Source organism: Rhinatrema bivittatum, chromosome 8, assembly GCF_901001135.1.
Source record: "Rhinatrema bivittatum chromosome 8, aRhiBiv1.1, whole genome shotgun sequence".
NCBI classification, from domain to species: domain Eukaryota; kingdom Metazoa; phylum Chordata; class Amphibia; order Gymnophiona; family Rhinatrematidae; genus Rhinatrema; species Rhinatrema bivittatum.
The window spans coordinates 178,424,779-178,441,980 of record NC_042622.1 but is presented as its reverse complement, the minus strand read 5'-3'; the positions used below and the strand labels follow the sequence as shown (position 1 = coordinate 178,441,980).

The following is a 17,202-nucleotide window of genomic DNA, read 5'->3' as shown; positions in this document are numbered from 1 at the left end:
AGCAGCTTCCTAGCGGTGAATTTTATAAAGCAGATGTCAAATATCTTACAATGCCCACTGGCTGAAGTGGCATGCAGACAACAATCACCTGAGGCACTCAGTCAATTTTCTCAGACATTTGTATTCTGCTTTGCTACAGAACTTGTTGACATCTTGGAAAAAAAAAAAAAAAACAACCCTCTGGCATTCCTTCACTTTACCATACTAAAAACAAACAAGAAAAAGATATTGGCTTTCTCCAGCTTAGTGAAAATGTTGTACCTATGTGAGCAATATGACTCAAAGCTTCAAGTTATCTCAGTAGTTTTATTAATTAGGTGGTGCAACTGAAAGTTTCAATCTTGGGATGGCTTGATGATCCAGCACCAAGCATGGCACAGATTCCTGCAGGAAACCTGAATCTGGGCATGGCCTTGGATCAGGTGGAGCTAGATGCATTGCATAGATTACCATTCACAGTTCTGTGTGGAGGTGGCTGCTTCACCTTCTGGTTTACCTGGAGTCCTGTTAGAGCCTAGAGAAATTATTTGCATTCTTTCCACCAGAGGGCATACAATCACACACACTAACTAGGTGGGAGGGACTCTTGAGGAATACAAAAGAGCTGCAATGAGTTTTGGCCCTTCCTCAAGCCTTAGAAAATCATAAGTGTATCCTTCTGGGTACACATAGGGAGGTTCATGCAAAAGATATGGAGGGCTGGAGTAAAAGCTGAGGGAAGAGCCTGAGTTGCCAGCTGTCCTGTAAATTTATGGACTGTCTGAAAAACTTTCTGATAAATGGACCTGCTGTACGGTCTTATAAGAGAACACCAAATCAAAGTCCAGGGGTACTTTTTACCAGAGTACTTTGGTTTAGAAACGCACCATGGGTACAAAGTACTCATGGACATTTGTACATGCTTTTCGGGCGGGTACTGTGTTCTTGGTAAAATTCAATCCATGTGTGTTATTTTTCTCTCCCAATCTAAACATGTCACTGAAAACACCTGAAGGTGCACAAGGTGTGGGAGACCCAGCAGGCTTTCAGCCACACTGAAGGAAGGCATTCTTTCCATGTAAATGGCTTTGAATATATCCTCATGTCCCCATGTTACCCAGAACTTGGCAGTGCCTCTCTTCCAGCTTTCTCCAATTTTGGGCAGGAACTGGAAGCAATGCATCTTGGGCCAACGTTCCAGAATCATCCGAGGAGCACTCATTCCCCCTACCCATGCCAGCAATGTCCGAGAAGGTGAAATTACTTCTTACCTGATAAAGCAGAGTTGCTTACTTGTAACAGGTGTTCTCAGAGGACAGCAGGATGTTAGTCCTCACACATGGGTGACATCAGATGGAGCCCGGAATAGAAAACTTCTGTCAAAGTTTCCAGAACTTTGACTTGGCATATTGAGCATGCCCAGCATGCCCTATATTACGTGTCCACATGGGGTGGCGGGTTGGTTTCGTGAGGACTAACATCCTGCTGTTCTCGGAGAACACCTGTGCAGGTAAGCAACTCTGTTTTCTCCAAGGACAAGCAGCATGGCAGTCCTCACAATGGGTGAATCCCTAGTTACAGGCTGCTCTCCAACAAAAAAGTGGACCCTCAGACACCAACCAGGTGCCAATGGGCGCAACGACAGTGCTTTGGTAACAGAGGGGGAGACAGCCTGAATCCAAACAATGAGCCCCAGGCAAGGAGAGTTGGGTTCTATACCTCAAAGAGATTCCAAAGGACAGACTGGCTGAACCTACTGTCACATCAGCCATCTCTATCCAGACAATAGTGAGATGCGAATGTGTGGAGAGAACTCCACATCACAGCCTTGCAGATCTCCACCATGGGAACTGCCTGCAAGTGGGCCAATGACATTGCCATGGCTCTGACAGAATGAGCCTTGCAGTTTTGCAGTTCAAAAACAAAGACTTTGATGAAATGGGGAAGTACCTGGAGGAAGAACTAGAAGGCTGGGAGAACAAGAGAGATGTGGAACAACAGTGGACCAAACTAAAAGGAGCAATTACCAAGGCAACTAATCTATATGTTAGAAAAATAAAGAAAAACAAGAGAAAAATTAAAACTATCTGGTTCTCAAAGGAGGTGGCTGACAAAATAAAAGCTAAAAGAACAGTGTTCAAGAAATATAAAGAATCCCAAAGAGAGGAGCACAAGGAAGAATATCTGGAGGAAGAGGGAGACAAAAAAAGTAATCAAGAAAGTGAAAAGTCAAGCGGAAGAAAGGATTGTCAAAGAGGTAAAGCGAGGTGACAAAACATTTTTCAGATACATCTGTGAAAGGAGAAAAGTCCAAAGTGGTATACTGAAACTGAAAGGTGAAAAGGATCAATGGGTGGAGACAGATGAAGAAATGGCAGAAATATTAAATGAATACTTCAGTTCGGTATTCACTAAAGAAGACCCTGGAGAAGGACCGACGCTAGTTAACAAGAAACTGGAGGGGAATGGAATGGATGAAACCCCATTTACGGAAGAGATTGTATGGGAAGAGCTAAGAAAACTGAAGGTGGACAAAGACATGGGGCCTGATGAAGTTCATCCCAGGATACTGAGGGAGCTCAGAGATGTGCTGGCGGCTCTGCTGAGTGACCTGTTCAATAGTTCCCTGGAAACGGGAGTGGTACCGAGTGATTGGAGAAGAGCGACGGTGGTCCCGCTTCACAAGAGCGGGAGCAGAGAGGAGGTTGGAAACTACAGGCTGGTTAGCCTCACCTCAGTGGTGGGAAAAGTATTGGAGTCGCTGCTGAAGGAAAGAATAGTGAACTATCTACAAGCAGCAGAATTGATGGACCAGAGGCAGCATGGTTTCACCAAGGGAAGGTTCTGTCAGACAAATCTGATCGACTTTTTTGATTTGGTGACTAAGGAACTGGATCAAGGAAGAGCGCTCAATGTCATCTACTTGGATTTTAGCAAAGCTTTTGATATGGTCCCGCACAGGAGGCTTGTGAATAAAACGAGAAGCTTGGGTGTGAGTGCAAAGGTAGTGGCCAGGAAAGCAAACTAGTTGAAGGACAGAAGACAATGTGTGATGGTAAATGGAACTTACTCTAAAGAGAGAGCAGTGATGAGCGGAGTGCCACAGGGGTTGGAGTTGGGACCGGTCCTGTTCAATATCTTTGTGAGCGACATCGCAGAAGGGATAGAAGGTAAGGTTTGTCAATTTGCGGATGATACTAAAATCTGCAACAGAGAGGACATGCCGGAAGGAGTGAAGAGACTGAGACGGGATTTAAGGAAGCTTGAAGACTGGTCAAAGTTATCGCAGCTGAGATTCAATGCCAAGAAGTGCAGAGTCATGCATAGGGGCTGTGGCAATCCGAAAGAATTGTATTCAATGGGGGGTAAAAGGCTGATGTGCACGGAGCAGGAGAGAGACCTTGGGGTGATAGTGTCTAACGATCTGAAGTCAGCGAAACAGTGTGACAAGGCATTAGCTAAAGCCGGAAGAATGCTGGGCTGCATAGAGAGAGGAATATCGAGAAAGAAAAGGGAAGTAATTATCCCCTTGTACAGGTCCTTGGTGAGGCCTCACCTGGAGTACTGTGCTCAGTTCTGGAGACCGTATCTCCGAAGGGACAGAGTCAGGATGGAGGTGGTCCAGAGAAGGGCAACAAAAAGGTGGATGGTCTTCATCGAATGACTTATAAGGAGAGATTGAAGAATCTAAATATGTATACTCTGGAGGAATGGAGGGGCAGGGGTGATAGGATACCGACATTCAGATCCTTGAAAGGTTTTAATGATCCAAAGTCAATGACAAACCTTTTATGTTGGAAAAAAATCTGCAGAACTAGGGGTCACGATTTAAAACTCCAGGGAGGAAGACTCAGAACCAATGTCAGGAAGTATTTCTTCATGGAGAGGGTGGTGCATGCCTGGAACGCCCTTCTGGAGGAAGTGGTGAAGATGAAAACTGTGAAGGATTTCAAAGAGGCGTGGGATAAACACTGTGGATCCATAAAGCCTGGAGGATGATTAATATCCTCATTCAATAAACGTTCACATGGTTAATGCGACTCCAACATTGCTCTATGCTTCAAAGGCAAGACGAAATGTGGAAAAGAGGATTTGCATTCAGGCAACAACCAACAAGGTAGCACAGTCTGGGTAAACAAATAAGCGTGGGAGTAGCTTGCTTGTTGCGGAGGTTACTACCCCAAACCAATTAAGCCTGATACTTCACTTTTAATGCATATCCAGCGTAGATTTCTACTTCAATGGCAGGGGGAATGAAGATAAGAGGATTTATATTCAGACAACAACCAACAAGGACTGAATTGCATGGTCTGGGTAAACAAATAAGCGTGGGAGTAGCTTGCTTATTGCGGTAGTTACTACCCATAACAAATTACACCTGACACTTCACTTTGAATGCATATCCAGTGCAGCTCAATACTTCAACGGCAAGGGGGAATGAAGAAATAGGATTTACATCCAGACAACATCAAACAAGGCATTGATCTGAGCAGTATGAGCATACAAACATCGGGGTAACTTGTTCGATACGACGGTTACTACCCTCAAACATTAAGCCTTATACTTCACTTTGATGCAGCTCCAACACTGCTCTGTGCATCAATGGCGAGGGTGGAAGGAAATTAGAATCAAAAAGGTTACCAATAAGGGCCCTGAACTCAGTGGTCAGAGTAACAGAAAAGTATGAGAAAATAAGTGTGAAAGCATGCTGGGCACACTGGATGGGCCTATTGATCTTCTTCTGCCGTCCTTTCTATGTTTCTACTATGTGATTCCTATCGTCCGATTTCATTAATCAATGTTGATTTAAAGATCCTAGCTAAAATTCTGCTAGAGTGCCTAAATAGGTTTATATCCCAAATTATACATCATGACCATGCAGGATTTATACCTGGGAGGATGGCAGCGGACAATGTCCGTAAGATTTGTGATATAATGTGGTGGGTCAAAAAGCAAGGAATCTTGGCATTATTTTTATCAGTAGATGCTGAAAAGGCGTTTGATCTGGTGCATTGGCCTTTTCTCTTTCAGTTACTAGGCAAAATGAAATTCGGGGAGCATTTCATACAATGGATTCAAGCGTTGTACCTAACCCTAAAACCTGCGTTAAAGTAAATGGGAGCTATTTGGATCCTTTCCCTATGGGCAGAGGCACTAGACAAGGATGCCCTCTTTCACCCTTATTATTTGCTATATTCTTAGAACCATTAGCAATAAAAATACGACAGAACTCAGCAATTCGGGGAGTCTCGTTGGGAACCTTTTGCTCCAAATTATCAGTGTTTGCGGATGATGTCCTCTTCACCCTGATGAATCCAAAAGATTCCCTAACAGTGACAGTAGTGGAACTGGAGAACTTTAGCTCGATATCAGGATACAGAATTAATTGGGACAAATCAAAGACCTTGAATCTCACTGTCTCTCAAGAACAGGAGAGATAATTAAAGGATATATACCCTTTTATATGGGCAGTCCAAAAGATAAAATACCTGGGAATATACCTTGGTGTCAAAGATGACTTGTACTCGCTGAACTTTGTGCCACTACTCAACAACATCACAAAACATTTAGAGGAGTGGAAACGGGACCACATTTCATGGATAGGGCGAATAGCGGTAATTAAGATGAACATACTCCCCAGGTTCTTATATTTGTTTCAGACACTACCAATACAGATCTTGACAAACCTTTTAGAAAAATGGCAGGAAAAATTAACGAGATTCACATGGATGGGTAAGCAGCCTAGGATAGCTAAAAAAGTGCTTTACCTTACTAAACTGAGGGGAGGAATGGGAATCCCTTGACTAGCCTGGTATTATGTTGCAGCTAATCTCAGGCCAATTATGGAATGGCATAGACATGGTCAGCAGAAGGCCTAGGGGACATAAAAGACAGAAAAGCATGATTAATCTTGGTGTAAACTCATGTTTATTAAGCCTTGATGTGATTATGTAACACAAGTGCATTTGTATTGCTTCTTTTCATGTTTTACTGGAAAGTTTGATTAATAAAATCTTTAAATTATAAAAAAAAGAAGAAAGTCATCCACCTCAAGGCAGCCCTGGGCGGGAAGGTGGACTAACTTGCCTTACTTCATGGAAAGGAAATTATCAGGTAAGAAGTAATTTCACCTTCCTCTTCATCCAGGCAAGCCAGTTCACACCAGTGGGATGTACCAAAGCTAATCCCCCAAAGGACGGGAGGCTGCCTGAGACCCAAGCAGCACTGCCCTAGCAAAGGCAGAATCCTCCTGCACCGCCACATCCAGTTGGTAATACCTAGCAAATGGTATATGCAAAGAAGACCACATCACTGCTCTACAAATATGCCCGAGAAAGGAAATGCAATTCTGCCCGGGTCAAATGCGCTCTGACTTGTCTCAGAAGAGGCTTTCCGGAATCCACATAGGCCTCTGACACTACTTCCTTATTCCAAGGAGACACTGTGCCCTGAAAAACTGCTCTCACTTCTTCACTCCCTGGTGAAAATCAAGAAGCCTATCCAATTTCCGAAACTCATTCGTAACCTCCAGACAACGCATAAGTGCCGCCGCATGTAAAACGACTGCAATGATGGTAACACAATTGACTGGTTTAAGTGAAACTCCGAAACCACCTTCGGAAGAAAAGGCAGGTACTGTCCAAATCTGCACCTTATCTGGAGTGATAATCAAAAAAGGATCTCTGCATGACAAGGCTTGCAATTCTGAAATCCGCCTTTCAAACAGCCAGCGAACAAAAACACAGTCTTCAGAGACAGTAACCGAAGGAAATATCCCAGAGAGGACAAAAAGTCGAACTTGCCAGAAAGGAGAGAATGAGATTCAAATCCCACAAGGGTACCGGGAAACACAAAGGAGGTCTAAGGTTTTTTACACCCCCTCAATAACCTAGATATGTCTGGGTGAGAAGAGAGCAGTCTCCCCTGCATGCAGCCCTGATAACACGCTATAGCAGCCACCTACACCTTCATTGTATTCAAGGCTAATCCCTTACTCAGACCTTGTAAAAATTCCAAGATTAAGGGAATAGGCCCCGAAGCGGGCAGAGAAACATGATTCTGACATCAATGCTCAAACACCTGCCAAACATGAATATGAGCCAAGCAGGTGGAAAATTTGCATGCTGTCAAAAGTGTTTCCACCACTGTCCCTGAGGAACCTCGCTTTAAGAGCCTAGACCTCTCAAGGACATAACACAAAACTGACTGGGATTGTCCTGAAAAATCTGTCCCTGCCATAACAACCCCTCCCCCGAGAAGAGGGAGTTGCCAAGGGTCTCCCATCAGAAGACGACGCAGATCCGTGTACCACGGCCTGTGCGGCCAATCCGGGGCCACCAGAAGCACCATGCCTGGATGTCACACTATCTTCTGCAACAAATGGCCGATCATGGACCATGGCGGAAACAGAGAGTAACTTCTCTTATGGCCTCGCCTGGACTAGGACATCCGCTCCAAGAGCTTGAACATTCCTTGTCCATCTGTAAAATCTCTCCACTTTCTTATGAGTTGCCATTAGATCCAGGAAGGAACACCCCCAGTGATCCACGATAAGACAAAACACTTCAGGAGCCAGTCCTATTTTCCTAGATCCAACTCATGATGACTGAAATAATCCACCTACACGTTGTCTACTCCTGCTATATGTGAGGCTGAAAGTGCCTGTAAATAAAGTGCCACCCATGGCAGAAGGACACCCATTTCTAGAGAGACCTGTCAACTCCGAATCCCTCCTTGGTGATTTATGTATGCCATCGCAGACATGCTGTATTCATAACTTTCACCGCTTTTCCTTCTAACTGGTCTTCGAACTGAAGGAAGGCTAGTCAAATTGCCCGTGCCTCCAGACGACTGATGGACCAAGTCGCCTCTTTCCACTGCCCTTGTGCCACCAACTCCTGAGAGTGTGCTCCTCAGCCTTGGAGACTTCTAAATCCTTACCTTTTTCTAGATGCTCTCTTCTCAACCACCAGAGAAGCTTCCGCCTCACTTTCGGTTTCAAGGCCAGCATCACATTTTACTTGAGACTGAGGATTCCATCGAAAGAGACTGCTGCAGAGGACGCATGAGCACACACCCAAGGTACAACCCTCTATCATTGTGACTATACATCCCAACATCTGCATATATGACCAGGCTGATGGGCCGATTGCTGCACACAGGGCCCAGACCTGACCCCCGATCTTCTGAATGTGAGATTCCAGGAGAAACACTTTGCCTTGTGCCATATCGAACAAGACGCCCAGATATTCCAGGAGCTAAGATGGTTGCAGGTTTCTCTTGGCTAAGTTCACTATCCACCCAGGTGCTGCAACAATTGAACCACCCTGGCGGTCTCCACTCAGCTCTCTTCCAACGACTCGGCTCTGATTAGCCAATCGTCAAAGTACGGATGAGCCATAATGCCCTCCTTTCTGAGGGCTGTGGCCACAACTACCATCACCTTGGAAAAAGTCCTGGGTGTCATGGCCAAACCAAAGGGTAATGCTTGGAACTGGTAGTGCTGACCTAACACTGCAAAGCGCAGATATCGCTGATGCTGCTTGCGAATTGGAATATGAAGATAAGTTTCCGATAGGTCCAGAGAAGTAAGAAATTCTCTTCTTCACTGCCATGATCACTGACCTAAATGTTTCCATCCAAAATGGGTAACTCAGAGGGCTTGACTGATCCCTCTTGAGATCCAGAATAGGTCAAAATGAACCCTCTTTCTTGGGAACAACGAAGTAAATGGAATAGCGCCCTGTGCCCTCCTGATTCTTTAGAACTTGAACCACTCCCTTTAAGGCGAGCAACCGTTGCAGCATGCACTGGACTGCTGACTTCTTTTCTACAAAGTTGCAGGGGGAAACCATAAAAGCATCCAAGAGAAGACGGATACGTTTCAAAGTGTATCTGTTATGCTCCACTTCCAAAACCCACTGGTCGGAAGTGATGTGGGTCCACCTCCGATAAAACTGAGTCAGGCCACTGCCTATCTCTGGCACTGGAGGATGGACCCCCAAAACTTCATTGGGAGGAACACAGATTTTCGAAACTGGAGGTGCTGTCTTTGCCTGGCTATTCGAACCTCTGGAGAAGCAAATAAGACAAGAGCTCCGAAATCACCCCTTGGCTTGAGAAATCCGGGGAGTCAACTTATCCTCCAGTAACCGAGGAGATTTTGACTCTCCCCATCGATCCACCATCTTCTCCCCAAACAAAAAGTGCCCCTTAAAAGGTAATTTTGTAAGGTTTGATTGTGAAATAATATCAGCAGACCAGTTCTGTAACAGGAGCCTTCTGGCTGCAATCACCGAAGCTACCCCTTGAGCCGCTGAGCGTATCAAATCATAATCAGCATTGTCAGGAAGGCAGCTCCCAGCTCCAGGTATGGGCCATTCTCTCCCAGAGCTTCTGTGCTACATCAGGCTGTGCTGAGTGGGTGTCCACACAAAGCTGGACATCAATATGGTGGTTCCGCTGGGGCTCGAACCTACGACCCTGGGATTAAGAGTCCCATGCTCTACCGACTGAGTCCCCAGGAGCAGGGATTACACTTCCTGGGCTGCCTAGGTTAACTGTAACCCAGCCCTGGCCACCATTACAACAGCAAGCGGAGATTTGGAGATTCATGGCCATTGCTTCAAAGGCCTTCTTCAAAATAGCCTCAATCTTCCAATCTTGAGCTTCTTTTAAAGCTGCACCTTCTTCCATAGGAATGGTGGTCCGCTTCAACACAGCTCAGGCACATCCACTTTAGGAAACCAGAATTGCTCCCTCGCTTTAGGGTCCATAGGATACAATCCCACTAAGGAATGGCCTCCTTTAAAATTAGCCTCAGGTGCACTCCATTTTAAATCTATCAGCTCCTAGACAGCCTCGTGCAAAGGAAAAAACCAGGATGCCTTGTGCAAGCTGATCATTACAGGGGTCCACTTTGGATCTTTGGCCGCTGCCAGCAAGATCTCCGCACATCCAAGGGCTTTCAAGGTCTATAAAATTAAACCAAACATCGTGTCCCTGAGAAAAAGCTGCAGCATAGTTCTATGAGGCTCAGCATCTGGAGGAATCTCCCCCTCTTCCAATAGTGGATTGGCAGGATTCCCCTCCGAGGATTCTGACTCCGAGTCTCCTTAAGGATCCCTGATCTCGCTTTGTTCTCCCTCCGTCTGCCTCCTTCTCTTCTTCCTCCTGGAAGGTAGACAAGGGCTCCATGGAATGCTTTTCAGGTCCCAAGGAGGGAGACTTCTGAAGCAGGCGATCCTCAGTCTCTTCCTGGGGAGCTCCTTGCCCCTGACAGAAGGCCAGGAGACCCTTAAAAAATTCCACCCACGAAATGGCGGAAAGATCCATCCCAGGGGTAGGCAAACCCTCTCAGAGCCCACTCCCGAGGGGATTGGCAGGAGAGGGGGTGGGGAAGACTCCTCAGCCGCCACAACCTCTGCCTCTGAGGTCCCTGCAGGGACAAACACCCCAGTAGAGACATCTCCCTGGGCCTCCACACACTTTTGACACATACTGAGGGACCTTGCGGGACAAAGGACCCTCATATGACATGCTGAGAAGATGCAAAGCTTCTTCCCATGCTGCTCCCCCCAATGCCATGTCATGCTCTCTCTTCCTCTAAAAGCTGAGCAAACACATCCTTCCGAGTGCCTCAGCAGCTCCTGCCAATCAAAGTGGTGCCTGCCATGTGTGGCTTTGCCACTAAAACTTTGCAGGTTCTAAAATTAGCCCTGTAGCCCTCCTAAATTGCGTGGCCCAGTGCAGCTGCAATCGCAGCTGTCTGCTGCCCGGCTGCAAACAAATCATGCTGGCAACTGCTCCCAGCAATCCTTGATGTGTGCGCTCCCCCCTCCCCCCCCCACAATAAACTTTACAGACAAAACCGGCAAAATAAGAAAGAAAGGCAGGGAAAGAGTAAAGGCAAGAAAGCAGGACTAGAGGGAGAAGAGGACTATGCAGCAGGGCTGAGCCCAAGGCCTCCTTACCATACCAGATCTCTTGTGCTTTCTGGAGGAGGGCTAGGGCCGCAGCCTTTACCTTACTCCTGTCCTTTTTTATTTTTGCTTGTCTCCTGATATTGATTCTCAGACACTCAACTGAAGGAGGGAGCTACTGCTTTCACAACAGGTCAAACCGGCCTTTCAAATCAAGCAGACCAAGATCCACAAGCATGGATGCATGTCTACCACCTGCTGGAAACAGAGAAAAACTGGCTGGCTGCTGCCTCAGCAGAACTATATGAGGGTGATATCAGCGAGCCTTTGCTCTCCATCTCTACCTGCTGACTGGAGTGCAAAACCCACTGGCGTAGACTGGCTCGTCTGGATGAAGAGAAAACATTTTTACTGACAGTCAGTACAAAAGTTAGGTTGTCAGTAAAACAAAAAAACCCCTTTCAGACTGACAGTAAAAATGTTTCTTGGGAGGTGGCAATCCTGTGGGGATCACAAATAACTATCCTCTACCCTCTCTTGACTGAGGTTCTGTACATTCCTTTCCTACACTGCAGTCATGTTTTCTGGGAATTATTTTTTTGGATCCAGTAGATTCCTTCTGCTTCTTCAGGCCTTCAGCTCAATCAGAACCAGGACTTGAGATTCTGTTGCCATAAGGCTTCATTTAAAAATACTAGGTACTTTCTCCTCTATTGTATATCCCTTACGCCCAATGTACATAGTAATGGCTCTGGGTTGGAGAACCATGCAACAGGGATTCTTCCAGAACTCTGAAATCACAGGTCCTGAATCTAGCAGCAGATAAAATGGATATGGCCCATTAGCCTTCCAGAGATGTCATCCTTTAGCCACGTCAAAAAAAGGAGATGTGTGGCACGAGCAGTTTATCACTGTTCAATACATTAATCTGCAAATTTTATTTAATCAGAGACAACAAAGAGAACATTTAAGACACAAATACTTTTAATTGTTCGTAGTACTTGTTTTTAGTGATTAACTGCTCGTGCCACACATCTCCTTTTTTTGACATTTATCTACGCGTGTGCTGTTTATTCCGCGTATTTGTGGTGCGTTATCCTTTAGCCGTGCCCATGACTCTCCTGACATGGGGATCGAATCAGTAGGGACAGCACTAGGCTGGTCATGTGTTTGTGCACTCTAATGGGACCTACCTGCAGCATCGAGAACACAAATGTTTGCGACACGCTCTGGCACGTGTCCCACTCACCATCTTTCTGTGAACTGCGATGATGTATCCTATGAAAGGGCCATCTAAGAGGGCCGGCACATGGCCATTCAGGACTCCATTGGTAAGGGGCTTCTCTGTTCCACATGGCACTACGGTATTTGGCATTCCGTTAGGAATCAGCACCGGCCTGCACACATCTCCATTTGCAGTAACATTGTGCAGTCCATTGGCGGGGGGCACCATAGAGGAATCTGGGAAATCAAGGAGAAGCTCCTTTTTTAGCCATACAATTATAGGCCACATTACATTTATGGGTATTGCTACCAGCTTGGTCTGGACAATTAAATCAACTGCATCTTTAAACATCAAATATTATAAATGTAAAGCTGCAGTCCAGTCCTTATTTAAGCTTGTCACACAGGAATTGGAAATGTGTTACATCTAAGTAAGATGTATTTGCTCGACTGTGTTTGAAGACCACAAAAAATGCATTTCAAGCTCATTTATGTTAAAGTGCATATTATACTATACTTAACTAATTACACATATTAGACTAAAATACTCAGTTCATTAAGCAACCTAATTTTCCTAGTCTTATGCTGAAATTTACTCTAATACGTTTTGTACAATAGCCTACTAATATTCTGAAATGATTTGATGTCTGGGTCAACATGCTCATACTTGTGTTAACACTGTGTGATATTGACCTTGGAAATGTATAGCCACCGGGCATTACAGAGGACAACATAAGAACATAAGAAATGCCATACTAGGTCAGACCAAAGTTCCATCAAGCCCAGTATCTTGTTTCCAACAGTGGCAAATCCAAGTCACATGTACCTGGCAAATATCCAAACATTAAGATAGATCACAATCTACTATCGCTTATTAATTACCGTAATATCAGTTTATGGATTTAACCTCTAGGAACTTATCCAAACCTTTTTTAAACCCAGTTACACTAACTGCTGAAACCACATCCCCTGGCAATGAATTCCAGAGTTTAACTATGCGCTAAGTGAAAAAGAACTTTCTTCAATTTGTTTTAAATGAGCTACTTGCTAACTTCATGGAGTGCTCCCTGGTCCTTCTATTATCTGAAAGAGTAAATAACCGATTTACATTAACTTGTTCAAGTCCTTTCATGATTTTGTAGACTTCTATCATCCCCCCCTCAGTTGTCTCTTCTCCAAACTGAACAGCCCTAACTTCTTTAGCTTTTTCTCATAGGGCAGTAGCTCCATGCCCCTTATCATTTTGGTTACCCTTCCCTGCACTTTCTCCAGTGTAGCTATATCCTTTTTGAGATGCGGTGACCAGAACTATATACAGTATTCAAGGTACGGTCTCACCATGGAGCGATACAGAGGCATTATGACATCCTCCGTTTTATTTTCCATTCCCTTCCTAATAATTCCTAACATTCTGTTTGCTTTTTTGATCGTCACAGCACATTAAGCCAATGATTTCAATGTATTATCCACTATGACTCCTAGATCTCTTTCCTGGGTGGTAACTCCTAAGATAGAACCTAACTTTGTGTAACTACAGCAAGGGTTATTTTTCCCTATATGCATCACTTTGCACTTGTCCATGTTAAATTTCATCTGCCATTTGGAAGCCCAATCTTCCAGTCTCACAAGGTCCTCCTGCAATTCATCACAATCCGCTTGAGATTTAACTACTCTGAACAATTTTATGTCGTCTGCAAATTTGATCACCTCACTCGTCGTACCCCTTTCCAGATCACCTATAAATATATTAAAAAGCACCAGTCCAAGTACAGATCCCTAAGGCACTCCACTGTTTACTTTTTCCAGTGAAAACAGACCAATTAACCCTACTCTCTGTTTCCTGTCTTTTAACCAGCTTGCAATCCACAAAAGGACATCACCTCCTATCCCAAGACTTTTTAGTTTTCTGCAGTATGCATAGCTGCAAAGTACGCATGGTCCTTGTAGATTATTTCTAAAGAGAGTGTTTCCCTTAAAAATTTGCTACATGTCCACATGTGCAAAGTGGCTGCATATTTCACTTACTATTTACAGTAACATGAAAATGCAAACATATGTGTGCTCTTTATTCACCCTGGAAAAGCTTCTTTTTAAACCAGCTAAAAGCACATGCACTGTGAAAGCCTGTCCATACTGAGGAGATAATTGGTTTTAACAGGGGAATCTAATCAGGAAACTACTTCTTTACTCCTCTAAACCCCTTTGAAAAAAAAAGTGTCTTCCCTATGTGAATATCTTTCGGCTCCATGAGGAAAGAAAGAAGTGCAGAAGAGCAGGAAGGGTTGAATTGTGCTGATTGAGGATGAAGAGAGGCAGATTATAACATGAGGCTCAATAAAGGACTGAGATAAGAATTGAGTTCTCCACAACATCAACTAAGAAAATACTCATTCATTTTCATCACCTTAAAGGAGGGTTGCTGTGTGTTAAGAGTGTTTCTCTAAACAACCCCTCTACTCATTCACTCTAAAAGACTGAGATATAGAACTACTGCATGGTTTCACAATCTTTCCTCCCTTTCTTGTAGATTTTTTTTAACATGATGCCACAACTAGATCATTACTGATATTTGATATTGCAAAAAGGCAGCTCCATATGTGGAATTGCAGTGCCATCACTGCAGGAAGGAGGCTCCTTTCTGCAGGAAGACAGCTCCATATGTGGAACTGCAGTGTTACTGCAGGAAGGCAGCTCCATATGCAGAACTGCAGTGCCATCACTGCAGGAAGGAGACTCCTTGTATGGAACTGGTGTGCAGGAAGGCAACTCCATATGCAGAACTGCAGTGCCGGCACTGCAGGAAGGCAGCTCCATATGCAGAACTGCAGTGTCATCACTGCAGGAAGGAGACTCCTTGTATGAAACTGGTGTGCAGGAAGGCAGCTCCATATGCAGAACTGCAGTGCCGGCACTGCAGGAAGGCAGCTCCATATGCAGAACTGCAGTGTCATCACTGCAGGAAGGAGACTCCTTGTATGGAACTGGTGTGCAGGAAGGCAGCTCCATATGCAGAACTGCAGTGCCATCATTGCAGGAAGGAGACTCCTTGTATGGAACTGGTGAGCAGGAAGGCAGCTCCATATGCAGAACTGCAGTGCCGGCACTGCAGTAAGGCAGCTCCATATGCAGAACTGCAGTGCTGTTACTGCAGGAATTCCAAGCCTGCAATAACATTATTAGGGCAAGTTTGAGACTGACCACGAAGCTTGCACTGAGCCATGGGGCCTGTTAATTACAATAATATTCTTTAAAAAAATATCCATGCTAGTCCTCCTCTAATATTTGCTTCTGGTTCCAACAGTTTAATTCATAGAAAAAAAACTATAACAACTGACAATGAGCACAGACCCGATCTTGTCTTTACACTGTCTCTTCTCCTACCTGATGATCTCCTTCAGCCTTCATAATCTACCACTCCTCCTCTAAAAGTCCCACTTCTTGTTTGAAACTGCATTATAAATCCAAAATTCTCTCTCTCTTCACTGCAGGACTTCAACTTTTCAGACATATCTGCATGTATCTTTCACATCAAATGAAACTAATCTTGGATCAAATTCTATTTGCTAAAACATGACGTCCTTGTTACTGTTATTACCTGTTTGTATGGGGCTGGATGCTGACGTAGGAGACCCTGGGATTGGTATCTCAAATGAACATAAAAAGCCACTCACTGATAACCGCACTTTTTGGTTGTCCTGAGGAAAGTTCTTCAGAGAAAAAAAAGTTTTAAAAGTATTTACTACCCTGCCAGGCTTTTATGCAGTTACAATCAGTGTCACCAGATCCTTGCATTTACAATTAACTGAACAGAAATCATTGAACAACCAATACATGGGAAGGACAATTATCAAAAGATTTTACCCGGGTAAAATTGGGGGCTAAATATTGCCTTCTCCCTCTGTGGGTCACAGCACCGGCACTACTTTTACTCATAGTACACATGGGCCGGGGAAAAGGCAGAACCGTAAGACTCCAGAGCTCAGACTTTGCACTGGGGTTCCAAATCCTGAACCTTTTATTAACATAATCCTATTCTCCAATACAATGATCTGCACTTGATGATGGGTATTTATCAACTGGCAGAAAACGGTTTACCTACATCGGTCGGGGGGGGGGGGGGGATTTCATTCTGTGGAAAGTCAGCTAATTTGCACATTTAGGGGCTGATGCAATACAGGGCGCACTGTATAATCTGCAGTTCGACGCAGGTTGTATAGACGCTAATTAATCCCCTTATGCAATAAGGGGATTGGCACCTCTACAACGCACGTCCAACTGCGGAGTGAATCTAATAGCGCTAATCACATGCAAATGCATGTGATTGAGGCTATTAGGCATTCAGTCCCAATACAAAAAATAAAAAATGTGCGTCTAAGACGCACATATAGCAATAAAAAATTAACGCCTGCCTAACTGGCGGAGGGCCGACGCACTCGGGCTCTCCTTAGCAAGGAGGCGCTAGGGGCTTGCAAGCAACCCTAGTGCCTCCTTGCTAACGTGACCCCCTAATTTAAATATTACATGGGGCGCCTGGGGGTGCATTAAGAAAGCGGGCGCTGACTGTTCAGCGCCCGCTTTCTCTGCCAAAGTATTGCATCGGCTCCTTAGCAAGGACAATGTTGCTGTGCTGAATCAAGTAAATACCCAGGTAGAAAGTTAAAGGGAAAAACTGCAGTATCTTGTTGCTCAACAGTGTGCTCAGACACACACTCCAAGAGATAAGTTGCAAGGGAATCTTTTCTGGTGCTAAAGACACATCACACCTTCAACACACAGAAATTGATCTTGGGGCAGTTTTATAACGAGGTGTTTTGGGAAAACGTTCCACCTTTCAAAGGGAAACTACCTGTGGACATTCATCTTGGCACTTTTTTTTTTTTTACTGCAATTAATGCGCTTAGAGTTGAAAATGCCACCTGCGCATATAAGTTTGCTCCCCTGGAACTCCTCTCCTCTTCATGTAGTTAAAAGCACACACACAGTGGAATGGCATGCTTTTTACCCAAAGATTCACACCAGTAAAACACTTTTTACCTGTTTTAATGGCTTTGATAATTAACTTCATAATGTTCAGCCT

At 44.6% G+C, this 17,202-nt stretch overlaps 1 protein-coding gene across 5 annotated transcripts in view; it reads right to left on the bottom strand.

Moving 5' to 3' along the window:
* The window catches only part of USP32 (ubiquitin specific peptidase 32), a 430,766-nt gene that overhangs the window by 56,117 nt on the left and 357,447 nt on the right, over nt 1–17,202 (bottom strand). For all 5 annotated transcript variants that reach the window (XM_029611622.1, XM_029611620.1, XM_029611623.1 and 2 more), the window contains 2 exons: nt 15,721–15,832; nt 12,151–12,362 (listed from right to left, as the gene is read on the bottom strand). In XM_029611622.1, coding sequence (XP_029467482.1) covers nt 12,151–12,362; nt 15,721–15,832 — 324 coding nt within the window. The remainder of the gene's footprint in view (nt 1–12,150; nt 12,363–15,720; nt 15,833–17,202) is intronic.